This window comes from Danio aesculapii, chromosome 4 (genome assembly GCF_903798145.1).
Source record: "Danio aesculapii chromosome 4, fDanAes4.1, whole genome shotgun sequence".
Classification (NCBI taxonomy): domain Eukaryota; kingdom Metazoa; phylum Chordata; class Actinopteri; order Cypriniformes; family Danionidae; genus Danio; species Danio aesculapii.
In genome coordinates, this window is record NC_079438.1 from 10394057 (window position 1) to 10419748 (window position 25692).

A 25692-nucleotide genomic window follows, 5' to 3' on the forward strand; every position below is an offset into this window, starting at 1 on the left:
TGTACATCTGGCAGGATGTGCCCCAGGCAAGCACATGACCATGTAGAGGAGTCATTCAAAATTCTCGTGACGCCGTTCCCGCTGAAAATCCTGTAAAGCCCCATTGCTTAAGTTTATTAGTCATTTACTAGTTAGCTGAAGGGTACCAGAACATCTGCAGCCAAAGTATTGATTCTGCAATTCAAGTCAATGGTGCTCCGTGATCGTGATGGTATAAGCCGTCAAGCCAGTTCAATGATAGACAATTTGGCGCCCAGTTTTTGAGGTTTCAGATTTAACTCGTGCTGTTCACTGCGATAGGCCATGAGTTACTACAAAGTTAACAAGGGGGTGGAGAGTAACTGCACCAACTAACAAGGGTAACATGGGGAAAACTGGAGTGAACACAGAGAACACAAGGAAAACACAACAGTACAAGGACAGGAAAACCAGGACCACGACATGCTCCCTTCTAGGAGCAGATTCCAGGTGATCCTCAGAGGAAAACACAAAACCAGAGTGAGTTCAGCAGCTGGAGGTGCTAGAGTGGACAAGGGTGATGGGGGAGAGGCAGGTTAATAAAACCATGACAGGGTACAGGACAGATGGTGAGGGGGAAACTGACAGGGAGGAGGACAAAGACAGGCAGGGACTAATGAACAGTAAATCAGACCAGATCCTGTGGATCAGGATAAACTGCTGGAGCACAGAGCTATAGTGGAGTTGGTAAAACCCTCCATGATGATGCAGGTGTAGCAGCAGCCCACCTTTCTGGAGGTTTTAAACACCCCTAGATTACCTGGTTGTTCTTAAATGTTGCATTCACAGTTGACATCTGTAAAAGTATAGGACTGTGTCTTAACAGTCTTATAAAAGCTGGGGGCATGGCAGCCATTTTGTAAGGTCTTAATTAGATTGGATTAGACTCATAACTCGTAAGGTTAGAAGCCATGAGAGGTGATGAAGCCAGATGATTTTAGAGTGTGGAAACTGCTGTGCTTGAGATCGCTGAATCTGATGTAATAGAGAACTGAAACTGTAGACATGACTGGATGAGCTGAGGAGCTCCAGACAAGATTACAGGAGAGGCAGTCCTTATCACTGGCACTGATAAATATATTTATTTATTTTATATAGGTTTATTATGTCTGTATCTCTGTTTGATTTATTTTGTAAAGTCCCTTGATTTGTAACTTTTTAATGTGCTAATAGAAATGATTATTATTTAGCTTTGTTCATGTGTTTAATTGTCTATCATCTGTGGACTTTTTATGTGATCTCCTTTTGATAAAAAATATTTCTTGGTCTATTCAGACATCTGAAAAAAAGCAATTTATTTTTGTTTCATAGACATACATTCTGTTTAAACTAAACACACGATGTGCTCACTAATTAGTGAAGTTATACCAGTCACTGCAGTCAGATGTGCTTTAAACTATTAAACACACCGGATGAACACATCAAGATTGTTTTTGTCCTCTACACAGGCTACAGTGCTGTAATCTCACTGTTCAGTCCTGTGAGAGTTTGTCTTCAGCTCTACAATCCTCAAACTGTGTCCTGAGAGAGCTGGACCTGAGTAACAATGACCTGCAGGATTCAGGAGTGAAGCTTCTCTCTGATGGACTGAAGAGTCCAAACTGCAAATTGGAGACACTGAGGTAAATACTTTTCCACTCAACAACTACAGACAGTTTCATATTAGAACTTTACAGGAGTTATGGTTTATCAGTATGTTTCACACTGCTCATACTATACTTGTAAGTAACAAATAATCCAGAGTATTGCTTAACAGACGATTCATTGACTGTACATCTTAAACCCCTGTTTAACACTCTTATTTGCATATTTTTGTTGTCACGTTGCCGATTGGAGGAACAGCAGGCAATCTTAGGGTTTATTCAGTCAGAAAGCAGAATTTAATAAAGTGCAGCAGAAAGCCCAATGGTATCCAGACACAGCCGCTGAGCTCCTGTAAACAAAAATGTTCAACACTTGCTCTGAGTCCTTCTTGCTCTACTGCTTTGGAGCTGACACAGATGACTGGTGCTGTGTGTAGAGGTTCTTTAACTTAACACGGCGTCTAAATAATGCTTAGCTCAAGTTCGCAGTGCTTCAACAGACATGAGGCGTAAGAGTAATCATAACACAATCATAATTATCATGAACTAAATGAACTCTCCTCATGTTGTCAGGTATATAAAATGTCACCGTGTAGGTCATTAATTTCAAGAAGACAAAGACAAAAGTAGAAATGAATGAAAACAAGGAGCAAATCATGTCTCCTGATCACTCGTTCACACACTTTCCATCTTTGAATATTGATTTTCTCTCACTGACCTCTGTTTCCATGATGCACACTTCCCGTTACTGACATGTCATGAGCCTCGCTGATCAGTTTCTGATTACAAATATGATGCTAACAGTGCTCCATAGCAGGGCTTCATAACCCTGGGTAAAGTGCAGTGAAAGAAACAAAACATTTGCAGGGCTGTGATTTTATTCATATCTATACAAATGTGTGTGTATTGAAGCAGATTGAAATTCATTCATTTATTTTTCTTCAGGTTAGTGCCTTATTTATCATGGGTTGCCCCAGTGGAATGAACCACCAATTATTCCAGCTTATGTTTTATGCAGTGGATGCCCTTTCAGCCGCAACCCAGTACTTGGAAACAGATTGAAATTGCCAAATGTGTTTGAAAGCATCACTGAATGAACTGTAAATGCTGTAAAGAGCAAAATATCAAGAGAAAAACTATTCTAATATCCTCCATTATGACGAACAGTTAAAGGAATCAGTGTATCTGAAGTGAAAAGTTAAAGTTTAGCTGTTTTTGTGTCCTGGTGAAGGTTTGACATGCTCTGATATTTGTGCAGTTTCAGTTTCTTGAAAACATATAAAAGTCTCATCACAAAGCCTCTGAAAATATCCTGATTACTCGGTCACCTTAAACAATATATTGGAAAGGCTGAATGTGAAGGAATATTGTGTTTCTCACCTGACAGAATAAAAGTCCCCTAATGCACCATTAGTGTGAATGTGACTTTCAGTTAGGTGATGAATACATTAAGAGAGTGGGTTTGTTTTTGTTTTAGCTCATTTTGTTTTAGTCCACAACAGAATCAAATATAAATAATAAAATCAGCTCATTACCTTAAGACAGTGGTTCCCAACCTTTTATTGCCTGAGACCCCTTTTTCTCCTGGAAAATATTTTAAGGCCCTCCTCCACATTTAATGATATTATCACACATTTAAGTTTGCAGTAATTATGACAAAAAATGTTTTCAAACAAAGGGTATGAGCGCTTTTAACTTCTCCCTCAAGCTCCCGCTGGCCTGCAAGTCAGGCATCATTTGCACTCTCCAGCAGTTGATCTTTCACAGACATGCTGGATTCACTTGATTTGTTAATAAATGGGTTGCAAATCCATATCTTGGCAGTTCGTGGGTCCTTCACTGGGTCTTTTGCCCTTAGCAAAAACACTTTCCAAAGACCTATTTCTTACCCTTTTTGTTACTTGTGGGTTAAATTTGGGCACTCAAGTGACCGAGATATGAGAGAATACAATCATTTTATCAAAAATAAAAGACTTTTTAAAATAAAAAATTGTTCAGGCTCAGATAATAAATAAAATGGAAATGTTTAATACCAATTTATCCACGGACTGGTTGTTGAGGGCCACTAAGCTAGGGGATAAAATGAACTAAGGCAATATGATCATTCTCCTAATTGTCCACTGCTAAGAAATGTTTAAAATATGACACAACCCCCACAGAGCTCGCTGAGGCCCCCTTGTGGGCCGGGACCTCCCTGTTGGGAACCACTGCTTTAAGATGTCCTTCTGATGTCAAGTGTGTCTTATTCCTCACAGCAGACTTTACAGCTTCATGTGATGTATTATGAACAATGTCTTTGCTCTGTACAGTAATACAGATGATGTTGAGTCCTTGTTGAGTGTGTGAGTGTGTTTGTTGATGTCAGGGCTTGATCAATAAGGAGAGCTAATTAGGATGTGTGTGTTCATCACTGCTGTTGACATGAGCAGAAACAGCAGTCAGAATCTTCTCAACACAAAGAGATGTGTGATTGTCCAACTGTGTGACGTGGACTATTGCTGTGTTTGTAGATTGTCTGGCTGTATGGTGACAGAGGAAGGCTGTGGTTTTCTGTCTTCAGCTCTGACTTCAAACCCCTCACACCTGAGAGAGCTGGATCTGAGCTACAATCATCCAGGAGATTCAGGAGTCAAGCTGCTCTCTGAACAACTGGAGGATCCAAACTACACACTGGACAAACTCAAGTATGTGGAGCATCACTGGCCTTGTGCTTTTCCACTGAAGGGCTTTAAAAAGACACTAGAAAGGTCTTGTCTGATCTTCAGTTTTCTGAGAGGGTTATGGGGTGAGGACAGACAGAAGATACAGCTTGTAGAGTATTACAGTAATGTCTATGAAGAGCAAATAATTCAGTCTGAAATGAATCTCCTCTGTAAATGTTTGTGTATTGGGTCAGTTCTGACATTAACCGGGATATACTGTACAGTTTCAGCATTTGAGCTGAAAGAATCTTACAATATCAGATCAGGAATAGGGTTGGGGATTGAACATCGATTCAGATTCTGGAATCAGACACTTCGATTAATGACTCTTGTTATAAAATGAACATCTGGATTCCTCTTCTCTGTGCACACGTGTGTATTTTTTATTTGGTAATCTGTCAGGATCTTCGGCGCTGGCAAGCAGCTTTCAAGAGTTCACACTTAAATATTGTTTGATGCTATTAGCAGGTTTGGCATGGCGTCCTGAGAGAGAACCCTGAGCTTGGAGATGATTGAGCCCAGGGCTCCCGCCTGGTCGATAGAGTATGTAAGGGGAATACGAGATCAGGTCGTTCTCGGGAGCTCCCTGTGGTAAAGAAAGAAAGGGGGAGATGGGGTGGATGGGGGGTTTCTTCGGAAAATGAAGACAAGGGAGTAATTTTTTGCTAGGCTACTTATAGTGAGTTTGGATTAATCTAATTGGTAACTAATGATTGTAGATGAGAGACCAGCTGCGGTCAATCACATCACGTGCTCCTCTCAAAATTAGTTTGTGAAACTTCACTTTAAGAGTTCAAACTTAGATATTGCTTAATGCTATTAGCAGGTTTGGCATGCTGTCCCAGGAGAGAACCATGAGCTCGGAGATAATTGAGCGCAAGGCTCCCGCTTTGTCAATAGAGCATGTAAGGGGAGTACGAGATCAGGTGGTTCTCGAGAGCTGTCATGGGTGTCATGGACTCCAAGGGAGTCAATTGCTCGAGGAACACTCCTAACCGAAATAGAGCTGGGAAGTGGCAGCACTACATATATTTGCGGACTTCTGTGGGAGTTGAAGCTCATGGCCACTCCTGCGGGAGTTAGAACTGTATGTGCCATCTCCAGCTGGAGTCGGAAAAAAGGAAGGGCAGTTGGAGACCCCAGCTGCAGGGTAAATGGCAGTTGGGCGATGACCCCTGTGGGGGTCAGGTGCTCGGGACCTACTCCTGCGGGAGCTAGAGCTTGGGAGTGATGGCACTGTATATAAATATATATTTATATGCGTGGTTGCAAATGAAGAGTTTGGTTGAAAACGCGATAAACGCCATTTTATGACATTTGGATTTTATTATTGGAAAACACTATTCAGATGTACCTTAATCTATGTTTGAATTACTGCCATTAATAACATTTAAAGAGCCCATATTATGGGGCATATTTTTATATTATTATTATATTAAGTGTACAGTGTTTAAAAGTGTTGATTCATCTATAAAAGAGTGGACTCATAGTGCTTCAAACGAGTCGTCTTGATAACGAGTCATTAGGTGTTTCGTGATGACGCGGCTACGAAACACAAGTAGTTGCGCGCGCAAACCCTGGAGAGTTTAAACCTGCGGCCCCGCCCACTAACAGAAAAAAAGCCACAGACACACACACTAGTCGGATGAAGTCACGCTGTGCAGATGGATATTATTGACAGTCCACCCAAAGATGAAACCTCACCAATATAGCCCAGCCTTGAGCAGTTCGAGTGCTTCTGGAAACTACATGCTTACAAAGAAGACTTCATCAGTTTGTTAAAGGAAGGATCAGTAAAGACTGTCAGAACATGGATCAGTGCATCATGAATCATGCGATTAAAATTATTGCCTCGTTTACTCTAGCTTGCAAAGTATGTATTTAGTTGTGTTTTGTTACTTGTAACCGCGTGTGCTGTATCAGGTTAACTCTTTATTCTCATATCGCGTGTAAAGCCATGTTAAAATCGCGACACGTGCCGCTTTGTTTACGGATCGTCAGCTGTTCCTACAAACATGCAACGGGCAAGTTTCAAAATAGTTCAGCTCAGGTTCGATATGAGGTGTCTAAATTGCACCCAGCAAGCTGAACTGGCGCTCTAGGCGTGTGTGTTGTGTTCTTTGGGGAGGAGGGTAATGTGTGAGCGTGTTGTCTCCTCTGAGGAGGGTAATGTGTGTGTGCAGGACCGGAGCAAGCCGAACTGCCGCTCTAGACAAAGGGAGATCACTCCGCCCTCAACCCGATGGTGAAAACGAAAGGGACCCGTTAGTAAAGCGAGGCATTATGGTTGTCGCGGTTGAAATTGAAGACCGGGGGGGGGGGTGTATTCGCGGAACCAAAACATATTTAGGACCAAAAAATATTTTAGACTGGACCTTTAAAACAGTGGTTCTAAAACTTTTAAACCAGCGACCCCTAATGTAAGATCGTCAAGAACTCGCGACCCCCTCTACCAAAGTATATACAAACAATAAAGTTTTATAAATAGATTTATTGCATTTGAAACCAACAATAATCAAAACTAACAAGCAAAAAATATATATGCATGCGTGAAGAAAATATGTCTCAATGAAATCCCGTTATCACAAGAAAATACATTTTTATAGCATAATTGAGTGACTAAAAGATACACAGACGGACCGCTCACCGGCCCTGCACGCACTGCTTGACATGAATTCATTAATGAATCTGTTAACGATAACTGTGCTGTGTTCTCACGGGTGGTGTCTGATATTGCACAGATGCTTTTGACATATACCTTATTAAATGCATAGGTCATTTTAATAGCAATACCAGTATTTTCATGAGCTGCAATATTAGTTTAATCTTAGTCAGTGCAAGTCCTTTAGCGATGGTGTACCTGGTGTTAACGTTTACATATAGCGGCACGGCTGACATCATCTGGCGATTAAATAAAGGATTAAACAGAACCTCTCATGCTTAAAATGTGTAGATGTGGCAAACAGTTACCTGAAAATTTCGTCCCACAGACTTTACAGTGAATGCTTTAGTTATTTTCAGAGCAGACTTGAAGCCAATGGAAGTCTTTTATCCACTCTTCGAAAAATGTAGATGGTGGATTAACATTCAGCACATGATCAGTAATCAGATGTGCCATTATTTGTAGCTTTAGGTGTTTCTAAATCTAAATCTGTCAGTGTTGTTTTCATTCTCATCTTCAGCGCTTTACATTTTCGCGGTTGTAGCTCCTGTCATCTGAAGACAGGAGGCGTTGACTGAGTGCTCCAGAGACAGACGAGTCTTCGCTGAGGCCAGCTTCCAGCCTCCGCCACTGAGACTGCAGCTCTGCACAAGACGTTTGGCCAGCGGAGAAATGAAAATGGTCGTGCCCAACTGAGCCTGGTTTCTCTCAAGTTTTTTTTTCTTCACTTCCGCCTTTAGTGAAGTTTTTTTTCCCTCTCCGCTGTCGCCACTGGCTTGCATGGTTCGGGATCTGTAGAGCTGCGCATCGTTGGATTTGCCCTTCAATATTTGGACTCTCAGTAGTGATTATTAAACCACACTGAACTGAGCTCAACTGAACTGAACTTAAACACTACAAACTGAACTACACTGTTCCTATTTACTGTGACCTTTTATGTGAAGCTGCTTTGACACAATCTACATTGTATAAGCGCTATACAAATAAAGGTGAATTGAATTGCATTTGTGTTCAGTGCTTAGAGCAGCGGGCCAATAAGAAGAGCGCGAAGGCGGGGCAAGCGTTGTGGGCTTTGAGCACCACTTGGCTTTGTTTACTGCGGCAAGTTGACATGACAAGTTTTTCACTGTTCCTGAGAGCTGCGTTTCAAGTTTATAGATGCATTCTGCCTGAACGTGTTCTAAATACTTTAAGAATTTATTAGTAATATCTTTTAAGAAATCTGAAAATATTAGCTTTCACTTGTAATACTGAAAAATATTTATTATAATCACTGAAAATTACACAATTTTTAAATCACTCTCGCGACCCCTTGAAATTACTCTGCGACCCCCAGTTTGAAAACCACTGCTTTAAATGATACATATTGAAGCTTCAGGTTCTCCTGTTTAAAATAATATATGACACTTGAGGCTGACTGCTAAAATAAAAATAAAACTGCTTTAAAAACACACACACATAAATATATATATAGGCCCATTAGGTGCCCACAAAAAAGCTCTAGGTCTTTAAGGGTTAATCCAAAAAGATAGAAAAAAAGGACATTCCTAAAATAAGTGAGCTACACTTTAAGTAGAAGTTTTCCAGAAAGACCAGATATAAACGGCTAGACAGGAAATATATAATCATATAAATCATTTTATAATTATTTAATAAAATAGTTCTTTAACTTAATTTGTTAAGAAAGCTTTAGGGTGGCAGAATCAATGATAATTATTTTATTACAAGTCTGTAAGACTTATTTGAGTTAATATTTAGGTTATTTATTAAAATATATCATTTAAATATTTCATGAAGCTGAATGCAGTAAATAGCCTGTATAAAAAAGGTCAAAAATAAACCTGTCCAAACAATCTAGCCTTTATAAACATTATTTAACAAAAAAATTATACTGCAGTAAAATATTTGTCGTCTTTTAATAAGCATGATGTGTACAGGATAGAGAGGGTATGAAAAGTGAATTGATTGTTTTGAAATTTGTGTATCGGAATTTGTCCAATAATAAACCTGAAACACATGTGGTTGTTGTCATGCGGTGAACTCGGCCAATTGTGTAATATCAGTGTCGTCATCAGAGCTTGTGCAGTCGCTCTTCAGATGCTGCAGGGCCTGAATCAGTTGTCTGATCTCGGAGTGCTGTCGCGGTACTTTGATGCCACATGTGACAGTCACATGGCGTCGACGCAGCGTCAATCTGGACAACATTTCTAACCAGCATGCACTGCTTTAAGACAGATTTCGTTCGATCTGCACAGCGTTGTATGAAGTCGAACGCACCTATTGACCTTATTCTTCAATGCGGAAGTGCGCGCGTTTTTGCAATTGTTTTAGAACTTCCGATTCAGTTGCCCATGGGAGAAATGACTAAAACGGCAAAAAACTGTCAAACTACTTACTCTACAAACAAGTGTTTGCATTACAATACAGACAAAGTAGAATAATATAATAAGAAAATATCAGTTTGCAACACCAAGCAGCAAAACTAGCTGTTTTTAACGTTTAAAAATTAATGAAAGTGAATGAGACCGGAAGTTTTGAGCCAAAATGATTCAAATGGCTGCGCCCACTCGTACGCGGAGGATAAGGTGAATAGTTTAGAGATGGACTGCAACATGTGCTCAAAGGCTGCATGTGGTGAAGAACGATGGCAAAGCTAAGTGTGATCACTGTAATAAATGAATGTTGCAGCAGGGTGTCTCCATCAACATGAGCAGTATCTGCGCTCGCTTCACCAACAGCAGAGGAAAAGAACGCACTGTGTTAGATTCATTGTGCATCCCGGCTGGAACCAACAAGTGTTGTGTGTTTTAGCTGAAGAGTTTGGAGCATGTAGCTGAGCAGCTCAGTGCTAGCTTTAGCTTATTAGCTGAGGGGGAAACTAAACAGCTCATTCTCTCCATCTGTGTGTGTTTACAGTCTGGATCATGGAGGAGACGCGAGGATTACAGCAGGACCACGCAAATGTACTACACACACACATACACACACACTTTCACACACTCTCTCACACACACACACGCACGCACGCACGCACACACACACACACACACACACAGCTGTGGTTATAAATGTGTCTCTTCTTGTGTTCAGATGTCTGTTTCCTCACACTGGATCCAAACACAGCACACACTGAACTCATTCTGTCTGAGGAGAACAGAGAGGTGAAGGGTGTGAGAGAGAATCAGCCGTATCCTGATCATCCAGACAGATTTGATGTCTGGCCTCAGGTGTTGTGCAGAGAGAGTGTGTGTGGACGCTGTTACTGGGAGATTGACTGCAGTGGAAATGGTGTGTGTTTAGCAGTGTCATATAAGAGCATCAGGAGGAAGGGAGGAGGTGTTGAGTGTGTGTTTGGATATAATGCTCAGTCCTGGAGTTTGAGCTGCTCTTCCTCCAGATTCTCATTTAAACACAATAACAGACACACTGATCTCCCAGTGAAGCCGCTCAGCAGTAGAATAGGAGTGTTTGTGGATCACAGTGCAGGAACTCTGATCTTCTACAACATCTATAGAGACACAATGAGCCTCATCCACTCAGTCCAGACCACATTCACTGAGCCGCTCTGGCCTGGGTTTTGGGTTTATTCTGGATCATCAATGAAACTGAGCTGAAGACTGATGAGAGATTTACCCATAATCCTCTGTAGCAGTGAGATGATCTGTGTGTGTGTGCGTGTGTGTGTGTGTGTGTGTGTGTGTGTGTGCACGTGCGTGCGTGTGTGTGAGTGAGAGAGAGAGAGAGAGAGAGAGAGTGTATTTGTAGATTGTCTGGCTGTATGGTGACAGAGGAAGGCTGTGGTTTTCTGTCTTCAGCTCTGACTTCAAACCCCTCACACCTGAGAGAGCTGGATCTGAGCTACAATCATCCAGGATATTCAGGAGTCAAGCTGCTCTCTGAACAACTGGAGGATCCAAACCACACACTGGACAAACTCAAGTATGTGGAGCACATACATGTTTATGTTTTGGTGATTTCTGTGTAGAGACAGATAGCGAATAATCTGGTGTATATTTCTAGATTCTGGAGACAGTTTTAGAGTTTAACCCTGTTGTACTGTTGGGTCGTTTTCATCCACTCTGGGGTGATTTTGAGTCTTCGTTTGACTTTCTCTGTGTTTCAGCTAGCAGAAGTATTTTTGGTGATAAATCTTTGACACACATTTTAAGAAAATGCTTTGAACATATTGATGAAAATATTCACTACATTAAACTGCTGTAAAAATGTATTCTGCAAGTCCTTCTGTTGATGGCACATGTAGACCACGTTATGTGCAACTTTGTGTTAGTTGGGATGAACACTACACTGTCTTTGTGGGGAAAAATACAGTAAAATATATTTGGTACCGTGTATTTGTGTGTTTGTATAAAAACAATATTCTGAAACATTTTACAATGCACTTCTGTAGGCCTGTACTGTCTGTAGTAAGAGTAACACTGAACACAAGAGTCATGATGATGAATGGAGAAGTGGTCATGGTGTTTTACATTAAGCACATCAGTCATCAACTGCTTCTTCTAAATGTCTCTTCATGTGATGGTTTGTGTGTCATTTGAAAACAAAATACCATTTTGAGAGGAAATCACATTGTTTTGAATGTAAAGTTTCATTTTGCAGGAGAATTGTGTTTAGCCCAATGTGTGTGTGTGTGTTTTTTGATTTGTGTGTAGAGTTCTGACAATATGAGACATGCTTTCAGAAAATGTGTGTAAGCAATTGGGAAAAACTGTAAGTGAGTGTGGCAGATTCATTGAGAGATTTGTTTATTTATTTATTTTTATATGCAAGCAAAACATGTTTTATCAAGTAGTTAACTTCAGCAAAACTTGCACTTAATGTTTTGTTTAATCCGTTCCGAGAGTTTCTATGTTTGTTGTAGGTGGGGCTGTAATTAGTGTGACACCGGGAGAAAGGTAAAGCTTCCCTCTGTGTGCCCCCAATCAGTTGCGGGGTGTACGCAGGTGGAGAAGCTGAGGTCATTTTCGCTCTCATTATCTTGTGTATACAATCTCTTTGCGATCACAGTCATTATATTTTTGATGTTAAACTGCTGCTAAGGGTTTCTGTCATAATCTGTATCGGTGTGATCAGTGTATTTTACTCTAAGATGTTGTGTATCGTGCTTTATTTGGAGTTTCATTGCACGTGTGTTTTTCATGCAGGGATGAGAGAGTAGCTTCCGGTGTTGTAGTGTAGAGCGGGAATATTACCCATCTAAAGATTCCGCTCTGCTGGCTCATCCGCTCTGAACCACTCGTTCTACCCAGAATGACCTTTAATTGTTATTATGCCAACGTTTGTTCAAGATCTTGTATCTGTGCAGGCAGGTAGTTATGGAGTTCAAGTATTGTTTCAAGGAAGTTGCCAGCCTTGAACACATGTAAAATAAAAATAAAAGTTGAAAATGAACAGGGAGAAGAAAGTGAGAGGGAATGCGGAGAGACGGTGAGAGTAAACAAAGATTCGTTCTGAAATCTAAAGCACCATGTTGACAGAAAGCATGACCATGTGCTACGTGAACATGGTGAAACAAAAGGTGAGCTACAGTTACATAACAAATTAATAGCTAGATAATAAAAGATAGGGGTTAATATATTCTGTTAGGCTACGGACTACGGGGCACTGATGACATGCAGACAAAATCACGGTACGAATTTAGTATAGTTCTCTTTTAGCTAGGTCTACATTCATGACTTCAAATAAAAAAAAAACATTTTAGAATCTAGTGAATTTGACTTTCATATGTGTTCATTTGTTCAGGCTTAAATGCCATGAATTCATTTGTAGGCCTAAGTAAATTCTTTCATTTCATAGTTTTAGTCCTAATTAAGGAATAAATTATTCGATTTTATTAATTAAAGTATAACATTCATTAAACAAGGATAATTGTTAATAAGAAACTAAAAAAATAAATAGGCCATAAAATATACAGTTGCTTAGGCCTATTAAAATATTATTTAAAAAAACTATTAAATGTAGATGTAGCCTATAACAGTAAATTATAATAATATCATGTGTAAATGTGTTCCTTAAAGAAAAAACTATGACCGGTCAAAGAGAATAAAGAATTTTTCCCTCTCCAGCATCCTCGCTCTCTGTTTTCTGTGTCTAATACAAGAAAAAATAATTAGACGAAGTATTTTTTTAAATGGTCTACCTAGACTATGAACCACTGACAAAAGGTGAAAGAGTGGGTCTGCGGCGTTTTTTCAGTGTTGCCCAGCCCGGGTACACCACTCCGTGCTACAAAACAGTGCGTGATACACTGATGCCAAACGCACTCAGTGAGATGCAAGGCAAACTCGGAGCTGATGCAGTTAGGAGATGGCTTCGCACTAATGCTGGATATATGGACAAGCAGAGGAGGACAGAGCTTTCTGACTGTTGACGAAGTGTTCAATGGACACACTGTATTGCTGTCCTGTGAACACCTTACAGGGCACCACACAGCAGATAATATATTCCAAAAGTATAAGTGTCTACAACACTGGAATTGACAAAAACGCGTAGTCAGGGTGGTGACCGACAGTGCCAGTAATATGATAAAGGCTTTTAACCTCCCAGGGCTTGAGGAAAGTGCAGGAAAAGAGGATGGTGAGGAGGAGGGCCCCAATGAAGATGACACAGAGGATGGTCAGCCTCCTCCATTCCAGACAAATTTTTTACAGATCATGGAGAACATGACCGCCACATATATCACTGAAAACAACCTTCATATGTGATGCCCTACACATATATTGCAGCTTGCCCTAAAGGATGCGATAAACAGTCATGCTGATGCGAGCAATTTTATCGCACGAACAGCAAAACTAGTAAAGCTGTTAGGAAGAGCACCCTTAACACAGATGAAACTGACAAATTAGGTGTGCGTCCTACTCAAGCCTGCGTCACCAGATAGAGTAGTCAGCTGTGCATGATTGAATCTGTTCTTAAGCTGTTTGAAAGAGACCCGCATTTTCAAAATAAGCTGACAATCCCCGAGAACAGTAAGCTGACCATGAATGATGTACTTTTGCTCCAAAGACTAACTCAGGTGTTGTCGCCTCAGGCAGATCTCACCAATGCTTTTCAGAAAGAGCTCGGAAACCTGGGCATAATTCTTCCAGCTGTTATGGAAATTACACTCATGACTACTCATTCGTGCGTTTGTGGGGACACTGACTCCGTGTGTACATGGACATCAGTAATCAAATTATTTGCCTTAATCTAATTAAGAGAATAATAAGACTAAGGCGTTTACATGAGTTGCTTTTTGAATGTTTCTTTCATGATCCCGTTTTACATGTTATGGCACATAATTAGATTAACGTCATTGCGTCAACACGCTATCTGCATTTCCTCCAGCGTTTCATGTAATTTTGGGTGTTTCATTATTAATTTGTCGACTTTAACTTAAATTCACATTCAGTCGGGCATGCTCCCCAAACGTGATATTGGATGCAACTAAGTGGTGGAAGACTGTTGTTTTAATGGAAGTTCATAATGCCTGCTGAATGGAAGAAAAAAGCCTCCGCACTTCACGATGCAGGTGTCTGTGGTCTGCACTGACTCGGTAGGTGCAAATAGTGTCAAAAAAAACAGACGTGTGTGTGTTTACTGTTTGTGTTTGGGTAAAGTAAGCGTGTTTGTGTTTGGGTAAAATTTTAATATAGTGTTTTCAAGGTTTGAAAAGTGCTTGGATTTTGGACAAAGTGCTTGAACCTGCTTGAATTTGAAATTGCAGGGCTCAAAATTCGTTCACCGGATGCACAGATTTAGGAGACATTCACGCAGAATGCATATTTGCACCTAAAGAGCCCATCACAGCACTCAGGAATAGTTTAAAACAGCCAACTTGCTGCAGTAAACAAAGCCCAGAATGCCTGGCCTGCCTTAAAGCTCTTCTGATTGGCCCACTGCCCTTGAACTGAACGCGAATGGATTGGTCAATATCAGCTGTCAATCACTCAGTCAACACTTCCCTTCAAATGACAGGAAGCTACAGGCACGAAAATGTAAAGATCTGAGTACGAGAGAATGAAACAACACTGACAGATGTCAGTTTTACTAACCACCTGAAGTTACAAATAACGGCACATCTGATCAGTGATCATGTGGTAAATGTTACTCCAGCATTTACACTTTTTGAAGAGTGGATAAAAGACTTCCAGTGGGTTAAAGTCCACTGTGAAAACGACTAAAGCCATGACTAAAGAGTTTGCTTTGCAGGTAACAGCATTTGCCACACATTTTAAGCACGAGATGTTATATTTAATCCTTCATTTAGTCGTCATGATGTTGTCAATTGCAGCGCGTTCACCATCGCGAAAGGGCCTGCATTCACCTAGATTAAACTAATATTGCAGCTCATGAAAAGACCATTAATGTTATTAAGATGACGTTTGCAAATATTAGGTTATATTATGTTTGGCTTAATCCTGAATAAGCTAGTTATTTTTGCACTATATTTTGTTCAGTGCAGTTTCATTTTTGCACTATTTTATTTTCATTCATTTTTTTCCTAAACTCAACAGTCTAAAGAGCACTTCCTTGCCAATTTAAGTCATTGATTGTGTACTGCACACCATGCCATGTGAGGGCTGCTCAAGATAAGCAGAAGGCAGATTTTTTCCCCATTTTACACAATTAAAGTGTTTATTGAAATTGTATTTATCTGTCTCGTGCTTATTTGTCATTTATATATAGGTTATATAAAATGTCAAGACTACTTACAGAGAGGTGATACATTTTCAACCATTAAACATGCTTTCCTTTAACCCCTTAATTGTCCCCCTTTGACAGGTGGGACATTTGCATACAGTTACAACAGTACCTTAAGTAATTAAATAAAATAAAAAAATAAATAAAAAAAAGTAATATTTGCAAAGCTTGCAAACTGTGGTTTCCATATTTGGTGACCGGTTTTCAAAACAGTCGTAATGTCATATTCTGTTTTTTAAAATAACACAATGGATTTAATTGTTAAAAAGTACATACAGCATATATAAACATAATTTACAGTGGTTGTTAGGTGCTGGAAAAGCATAAAATTCCTCTTGAAAGTGCTTGAAAAGTCCTGGAATTTGAAGTTGGAAAAGGTGTAAGAACCCTGACACTGTGTCTGCATATGTTATGGTTAAACATGCTGTCATGTACACAATTTGTAAAGAACATATTTTAAATACAATAAAAATTTTATCACATATTCAATGAGAAGAGCTGATGAATCCTTATTGGTCTGGTTGAAGAGTTCTGCTCTGCTAAATCTTCCATATCTGGATACTCTTGATCATTTGTGTAGTTCTGTGAGCGTCATCAGTGAAGATCATCAGGGATAAAGCCATGTTGCTCCAGCGGCTGATCCTGCACTGCTGCACAATGGTTATAACCTGCGCATTGATGGAGAACTGATAACATGGGCCATATTTCAATAAAATCTATATTGGCTGACCAGCACTGAAGGTTTGTCGGTACCAGTAACAGTCAGGCTGATTTCTGTTCAATGCTGGATGGAGACGGCTGAAGATTTGAGGAAGATGGCTGCCTCATCACTCTTCCTGAAGGAAAAGCCTGTCAGCGAATGTAAAGTGACTGTAGGCTATCGTGACTCTCCTGCACTGTGTCCCCTAGTAGACTGATCTCCATCTGGCCTGTAGTGCTGTATGTGTCTGCAAATGCTCAATATTTGTCTTTCTCAGACACTTTGATGTTTTCACACAGTTTTACCACATGTTTGCTGCATTTACCTCCTCTCTTGCTCTCTGTAAGATGATGTTCGGCTCTATACACTAAATCACTCACTAAAACTTGCTGTCCTGCAGGAGTTTCTCCAGGATTTCTCTGAAAGCAACAGATCTCCATCCAGCACTGATGAGGAGATCCAGATGTGTTAATGGAGAGCAGGTCAAATCCAGAGTTCTCCAGATATAAAAGTGTTTCTGCAGACACCTCCAGTTCTCGCTGACGTCTGAGACATTTATGATGTTATTTCGCTGAACATTCAGCTCATCCCTAATTAATGTCAGATCAGAGTGTGTGAAAGAGGATATTGACGGTCCAGCAAACTCCACATGATGTCTGATCATAACACTTTGTAGTCTTGATGGAGCAACACAAACCCCTACAGTAAGAAATAATTGTGGCCATCCAGACTTTGATCTGCTTCTAGCGCATTTCTCCTGTAGTCACACCTCCTCACAGCCAGATAATGGCACACATCTGGATCCGTTACTGCAGATAAACCTTCAACGTTCTGGCTCAGAAGATCAAGCCTCAGTGTCTGATTTAAGGGCTTCACTGACTCCACATGATCCTCTAGTGTTAACAGTAGTTTTATCATAGACTGTCCATCACAAATGATTTGTCGCTTTGCTTTCTGTCTATAATTGATGAGCATGTGTCGCCGCTGATGGACAGTTTGAACTTTCTAAAGGGATGTAAGAGAGTGGTAAGCAATGAAAGTCTGTTTTACCCTGTCACAGGTTTTAGCCGTCTGCTTTAGGCTCAGATTTATAAAGCTTTGTCCTGAGATTGAGCATCAGATGGATTTATAGTCAGATATGTGTCAGTAGCTGTTTCCATCCACCTATTTTTATGCGCATTTTGCTCATAAAAAATCAGTTGATGGAAACGCTATGATGCGCATACATTTTGAAAATGCGCATACAAAACATGCGCATAACTGAGTAGGATAAACTTTTTATTCGATAAGAAAAGATGGAAACACTTTATCGCACAAATTTCAGTATGCGCATTAAAAAAGGTCATGTGATTTTATTATAAGAGATCATGTGATGATAAAAATGTGCATAAATGGACAAACCAGCAGTCATTCTAAAACGCCCTACCGTTTAGGTATTAGTGTTATTATATTATCAATAACCTCCAGAATCAAGAGAGTCTGCTCCACGTCTGACACCTTCAAACGCCACCACGCTTCACTGCATGTCAGGATTGCCTTCTGAGGCGCAAGTCATTTATTAATTGAAGAAAAGGTTGACGCAGCTTTTCCTACCGCAGTAAATTCAGTTTTTACTGTTGATATTTGGCGCCAGTTAATCATGAAGTGACGATTTTGTTTGCTTTGACTCCTTGAATGGAAACGCTGCTTTATTAATGCGATAATCCAGTTTTGCACATTAAGTTCATTCGCATTTTTAGATGGAAACATAGCAAGTGTGTCTGGTGTTGATGTTGTGGCTATTTTTGCGAGCTGTGCTCTCCTCTATCTAGTAATGTAATCTGTATATATATAGCACATTTATTATCTGGATTCTGAAGTGTCTTTGATCGCTGCTGTGGAAAATGTTGTTGGATGTAAAAGTTTCTGAGTTAAACCCAGCTCCCCAGATCACTGCACTCAGATCCTAGATCATCTGCCGTCCTCCCGTGCAGGGATGAGTCCACTTTCTGTGGGGGAGACGGAAGAGGTCTGTGCACAGTGGGCCCACACTGGAATGTTTGCTTGGCAGCGACCGCTCAGAACACGAGAAATATGCCAACTCATAACTAGAAACAAGCTAACCTGTGTTACTTTCTCTGCGATGTCCAGCGGCAGGTAACAGCTCACTAATTCATGCTCGCGCAAAGGATGGGATGGACAAAAGTAATCAATGCATGCACTTCTTTCACTTCTTCCAGTGTTGTCAGGTTCACAGTGCAAAACAGCTCCAGGGTGAATCAACTGGAGTGAACATAAAACAAAACCCAATAAAACTTTCTCCCTCTGAATTAACTGCACAGCACACAGTGAGAGCTTACATTATACAGCATGCGTGTCGAACTACTCTACCCACAATCCACTTCGCTATGGACTACAACTCCTGTAAATAGCAGTCTTAAAGCGGTCATTTCTATTTCCCCTCTCCTGCAACACCTGTTTGCACTGATCTGTCGATGCCAACTGTTTCTTCACACCTCAAGCTTCTTCAAAACTACTTCAGTTCTTTCATCTGAAAAACTATGTCAAACATTCAGACTCGGCAAACATTCAGCATGTCATTGTGTAAAACTTCCTAGATCAGAAATAGTCTTGAGCCTCAGCTCTTCTTTCACAGAGCAGTGTTTGAATATTTCTGTGAATTCTGTTCTGACACTGCTTTAGAAACTGCTTAGCCCTGTTCCCTCTTTAAAAGTATACTACATTTATTTTTGTAAGTAACTATAGTTTTAATCAGCTCATTTGTGGCTATTGTTTATTGCTCATACTTACCTGATTTCTTTTTCTTAATTACTCTCATATAAAGAAACTGTTGAAGCAAGACTTGAAGAGAAGTTATTTTGTTTCTGTTCATTGTTTTATTTATTTTTAAACAGGATAACGTGTCCAAACGAAGAGAAAAACTCCTGCTGAAGCGACTGATCTCCACACTGTTATAAAGATGGCGTTTATTAAAGAGGAGAGTGAAGATGTGAAGATTGAAGAAACATTCAGAGTCAAACAGGAAGATCTGCAGGAACAAACAGGTTGATTTTTGTTCTCAAAGACCAACTCAGTCATTTGATCCTCATTCAGATATACTGTAAAAAATGTCTGTGATTTTAACAGTAAAAGTCTGTAAAATCTACCGTGAAAACCTGTTAAATGATTACCAGCTCATTTCAGTACAACATACGGAAAATAACTGTAACAGATCTAACCGAAACTAATCAGAGTGTCTGTAATCTCACCATACACCATCATTCACTAGTCCCTAAATTAGTCAATTAGTTTAGTCCACTAGACAGAGTGAATGACCACAGATAAGTGAATTGATGAACACCTGCTGTTAACATGCACAATCACTGATGGACGCAACCAGAAATAAAACTACAGACACAGCCTCACACCAAACCAACTGAATTAAAACAGAGGATTAAACAACTCCATTAAATAACAGCATTAGCAGCTTCACTGATTACAGTCTGACTTCAATTGACTCTATGCACGATCTCTTCCGCGCTTGCGGTAAGTCCGCAGGACAACTTCCGGTGTAGCACAGCGCTCGCTTTAAGCGGATGGCGTAGGTAAGGATGATAGATTACACTCGCTGTTTCTAAGAGTTTCCTCGGTTTATCGTGAAGGACATTAATCGAATCGTGAGACAGAGAGCTGTCACACCAAGCAGCAAAGAAGAGAAAAGGTTCAAATTCTACATTTCGAGTTACAGTCATCATTTTGAGGGTGAGTATTGTCATGTTATATATACGAATAGCAATAAAACCTTAGCCGTGTCTGTTTCTCACAGTTCATATAGATTTTTATGTTATATTTTAATTACCTGTATAATTTCTATCCATCTGTATATCTATCTATTTACATATTTATGAACTAGTTTGAGTTATTAACTATAAGTTATAGTTTCCAGGTATCCTGTAAGGATAGAGTGACAGGAGAGAATCAGCATGTTTCAGGTCGATGATGGAGTCAGAGAAGCTGCATAGTTTGAGTGGGAGGTTATTTATTCTCATGATGACATGACGATCCAGCTCATCTACAAAGACATCAACATGTTTGAGAAGAAGCTGACCATTTCTTTCCTTTTTTACTTTTACCTGTCACAATGATTACAGATTTGAACAAACAAACACAAATTATTTAAAAATTGTTTAATGTTGTATTTTTACACATCGCTGTAAGGGAAATGTTTAACATTGTGTCAAACTTTTTATATTTATACTGCAGTGCAAATGTCTAAAGTTATGTTTTTACATTACTGCAGTGCAAATGTTACTTATATTTACATATTTCAGGGTTTTCCTTGTTGAAAATGAGTTGGAGGTGGTATCCCATTCATTACATTGTTGTGACTTGAAACAAATGTATTTTGCATTATTCTTAGCTTTTTTAAAAAGGCTAACATTAAATGTAGTTAAACACAACCAGTCCTTGAGCATCACTTGGGTTCTGACGGTAGTTGCCCGCCTGATTTTTGTCAAAAGACAGAGGCAGTTCAATACGTTTGATGGAGGTAAGCATTGCATATTTCTCTATGCACATAATACCCTGCTTATTTACACCTGCAGTGCAAGTATCTACAGTTATTTATATTTACATTAGTGCAGAGCAATTGTTCACTCAAATTGTTCTGTAATATATGTTTACATGATTATGTTGAAAATTAATGTTTATTATATTGACAACTTTATATTCCTGCAGTGCAGGAAAAAAACATATAAATCATGTACAGTGTGTGTACTCTTTAATTTTTACTAATGGGCAGAAGGCAAGCCTTTGTATAAATCTGGTTGGTGCTCGCTGTAATAGAAAGAGATGATGACTGTCCATCCTGTGTTGCTTCATGCTGTGGATGAGATGCTCAAAGTGGACCCTCAGCCATGCCATAGACGGTATCCCCCTTACAGTTGCCCTTACTCTGGACACGTTACTCTGGATGTAGGATGCAAGTTGTGAACCTAAATCAGATTTAAAGCAAGTAGATGTATAAAACAGAAAGAAATATATTAGGTTTTGCATATAAACACTTGTGCTTAACACATTTTTGTTCTTGTAAACACCTGTATTTGTTCTTGTAAACAATCTGTTTTTTCCCTGCTGTAAAGTCGGCCATTTTAACAGTGGGCTCAATAGAAATCTGCTCTATATGGAGCCAGGACTAGCGGGATTTCTATGAATTGCAGTTTCAGTTACTTCTGTATTGGCTTCATGAGGGAGAGTGGGAGGTTGCTGCTTGGTCATTACTCTACTTATTTACTCAATGCTATAGCTGAGCACCATGCACTGCAGCACCAACAGTAAATCTATACACTGCTATAAACTATTGCTGTACACTGACATTGCAAAGAGGACTTAAACTATTTTAAGCCCTTTTAAAGATTTAATGGCTTGAAACTGTTCAACAGACTGGTCAAAAATACTAGTAGTTTACCCTGTTAATAAAGGGTTTGCTGAATAATTGCAGACTCCTGCATTTTCAGATGGAGACTGTTCTTACATGTGTATTGATTGCTGACACATTTAACATATTACTTATGATATAAATAAACAATGCATATCTAATTTTAGATCTTCAATAGAAAAGCTATATTACATATTTTAATGAGACTGTTTTATTTCATTTTAAGATAGAACATTTTGTATAAATAAATCTTTACAATATTTAATTAAAATACTCTTAAATTAAAGCAAATATATTTTAGTCATGTAACTCTAAAAGAGATTTAGTCACTAAAATCTGATCAAATGTAGTTGACTAAACCTAAAATGATTCAGAAGGCTGAAATACGACTAAAACTAAATCAAAATTTGCTGTTAAAATTAAAACACTTCATATATCTGACTGCTCGTATTATAGGAAAAACTGAATACTTTAAAGGGCACATAGGTTAACCCTTTTTTCATATTTAATATAAGTCTTTTGTGTCCTCAGAATGTGTCTGTAAAGTTTCAGCTCAAAACACCCATCAGATTATTTATTATAGCTGTTTGAAGTGTCTATATTATAGCTGGAAAAAAGGTTTTGCTGTTTTTCTGTACTGGCCCTTTAAGGCTAGTCCTCCCAGCCCGCCGTTCCCACGTGCCTGTCAGCAATCGCCGCCCTCGGCTGCCTCAGGAAGCAGATCTCACGTAACTAGTGTGAGAAATACTACAGTAAGAACTTTAACAATCAGTATTTGATGCATTTTTTGTGGAGTTGCTCACACATTGTCGTTACAAAGTTCACGCATACACACAGCAAGGACACAAACACATAGCGCACACACATACACACACACGTAGCCTAGACATACACACACACACATAGCTCAGACACGGAAATACACACTTAGCTCAGACACGCAGACACACACACACAGCTCAGACACGAGGACGCACAAACAGAGAGAGAGAGAGAGTGTGTTAAGCTTTGCACTCGTTTTGCACGCATATGTGACATGATACTGGTAATATCCACTGCTGTATGGATATCTGTTATATTAATGTACAAAATAAACCTGATTTAACGTCCACAAACCGCGATTGAAGCGTCTTCCTTTATAATTGTTCTGACACGTGGCTGTGCTGATTAAGTGCATCTGAAGTGAATCGCTGTAATTCATTACACACGTGCTCTGTTTTAAAACATTTTAAACTTGTGAAACTCACTCTTGATCACGTTTGATGATGATTGATGATCCTAGCGAACTGAACACACCTTTTATTCCCGGCTCCCTTGCGCTCGTCCTGTCTTGATGATATGATTATACACGTGACTACCGGACATGTTAATGCGCGCAGCTGTCAATCAATATTGGTGGGCGGGGGGACCGCTCTCCTACGTAAAGTTGCGATCAATCTGAAAACCGCTCCAATTGGTCCACCGTTTTTATGTTGTTAAATTTGAAAAAAAAAGGAACAGGGTGTTTTTCACCGTAGGTGCCCTTTAATTGTGGAAAATTAACAATTGTGTATAGAAGGAATCGCTAATACACTGTGATGCACAGAATCTGTGTATTTAAATGAAGTTTATTTATTAACTAATTATGACAGGAGCATGTGCTTATGATTGACTGCTAATGCATTGGATCCACCAATCAGATGATTCCTAAATCACTATAATAACCAGAGTATCTTACCTTAGCCGCCTTCGCTTTGAAAACTCCACCCCTCCAACCCCTACTCCTCCCTTTGCCTTGACAGGGCGGCACAGAGGCCCAGTGGTAAGCATCGTGGCCTCATAACAAGAATGTCACTGGTTCATATCTTTACCTGGCCAAGTTGACATTTCTGTGTGGAGTTTACGTGTTTTCTCCGTGTTTTATTATTTAATTTCTGTATTTTTGTTATATACCCATCTGTTTCACTTTATTCTGTAAAGGGCTTTGAGAAGAAACTTTTAAAGATGCTACAGAAAATGATTGTTATTAGTTTGTTCATTAAGATATTAATAAATAAAACAGTTTAAAAAGTATTTCCTGTCTTGCAGTGTTAGGTGTTTAATGAAGAGTTGGGCTTTCGGAGCATCTGAAGGAAGCCATTTAATTGTGTTTTATAGACATTAATACTGTTTAAAGCTAAAATCACCAGATGTGCTCACTAATTGGTGAAGTTAAACCAGTCACTACATTCATACATGCTTCAGACTATTAAACACTCCAGATCAACACATTAACATATTGTGTTTGTCCTCTACACAGACTACAGGGCTGTAATCTCACTGTTCAGTGCTGTGAGAGTTTGTCTTCAGCTCTACAATCCTCAAACTGTGTCCTGAGAGAGCTGGACCTGAGTAACAATGACCTGCAGGATTCAGGAGTGAAGCTTCTCTCTGATGGACTGAAGAGTCAACACTGTAAACTGGAGACACTGAGGTAAATGATTCTCCACTCTACAATAACTACAGTCAGACAGTTTCATATTAGGGCTTTTCATGCTTGAACATGTTTACCCTGGGTGATACTAAACCTCAGATAACAGGAATTATGGTTGATCAGTAATTATGTTTCACACTGCTCATACTATACCTGAAGTTAACCCTCAGGGGTCTGAGGTGATTTTGGGACCCCTGAGATGTTTTGACATGCCCTGACATTTGTGCTTATTTCAGCTACTTCTTTCATAGTACTGGCCAACATGTATTTTATTTGTATTCAGCACAAACTGTGCTACAATAATATGTGAGAAATATTGGTGTACATGCTTGTGTTTTTTAGAAATAAATATTATGTGTGGTTAGTAGGTTTTAGAGGACAAAATAGCTGAAATAAGGTCCAAAAAGCAGACTGAATGTGCCTGAACAAGACTTTAGAGTAAGCAGTCTTGTAGGCTGGAATATTTACTGCACAATTATGTGAAAATGATTCTGTTCTCTCATTCAAAGAAAACATTACAAATGATCTACGATTTGTTGGGTTTGTTTTGGGTGATCTCAGCGGTATGCGTGAGTGACAATGGTCATGAATAATTCACACTTGGAGAGACAACAGACACTCCCCCACTCACCCATCAAGGGCAGTGTACAGCAATGTCCATCTGCAACAGCTAGCCCAAACTAAATGCTTGTCGTATGACTTGCTGTGTGACCATGTAAACACTCTGGGTGAACAATATACAGTGCTCAGCATATATAAGTACACCCCTCACTAATCTCTCTTTTACATTCATATTTTAAATAGGAAGCTCTACAATATTATATTTGTGGATATACAATAGATTAGCCAAATCTGGAGCTCATCTAACAAAATAACTTCTGATAAAGCTCCAAAAACTGGTCCACTCAAATTGATCTGTTCTAGAAAAATATTCAATACAAAATTAAAAAAGAGGTAAAATCAAGAGAAGCAAAACAATGGAAGAATTCAGCTGAAATTTTGTCGGGTTTTTTGCAATATTTAGCCTGAATTTAATTGTGTTATCTTTCAATTTCTGAATATGTTTGGTGACTAAATTATTATTGTAATAAATATTTCTGTTTAATAAATCTGTTTTGTTTAAATGCACCAAAATACACTGTCTATATTGACTGAGAAATGGAGGATTTTCAGAATGGGCTGTACTCCATTATGCTGAGCGGCTGTATGTGCACTTCTACAGCGTGCACATATAATATATATTTGAAATGGTCTAAAACGTGTTGGCCAAACTCTCTTGTGCATTAATCCAGCATTTAATAATCATTTATGAATGAGTCTGAGACACTGAAGTAGCGTAATGACAAAAGCTTTAAACACAAGAATAAATCCTATTTTAAAGATGAAAAACAATTCCTTTAAATCTAAATCAGATTTGAAGACCTTTTATAGAGATTTCCCCAAATAGTTGCAGTCTTAG

General features: G+C 39.3%; 1 protein-coding gene across 1 annotated transcript in view; it reads left to right on the forward strand.

Annotated features, from left to right (window-relative positions):
• LOC130222035 (NLR family CARD domain-containing protein 3-like) overlaps window positions 1-25692 on the forward strand; it is a 49133-nt gene that overhangs the window by 20057 nt on the left and 3384 nt on the right. Inside the window, exon 8 of the mRNA XM_056454653.1 lies at window positions 24060-24233. Coding sequence (XP_056310628.1) covers window positions 24060-24233 — 174 coding nt within the window. The remainder of the gene's footprint in view (window positions 1-24059; window positions 24234-25692) is intronic.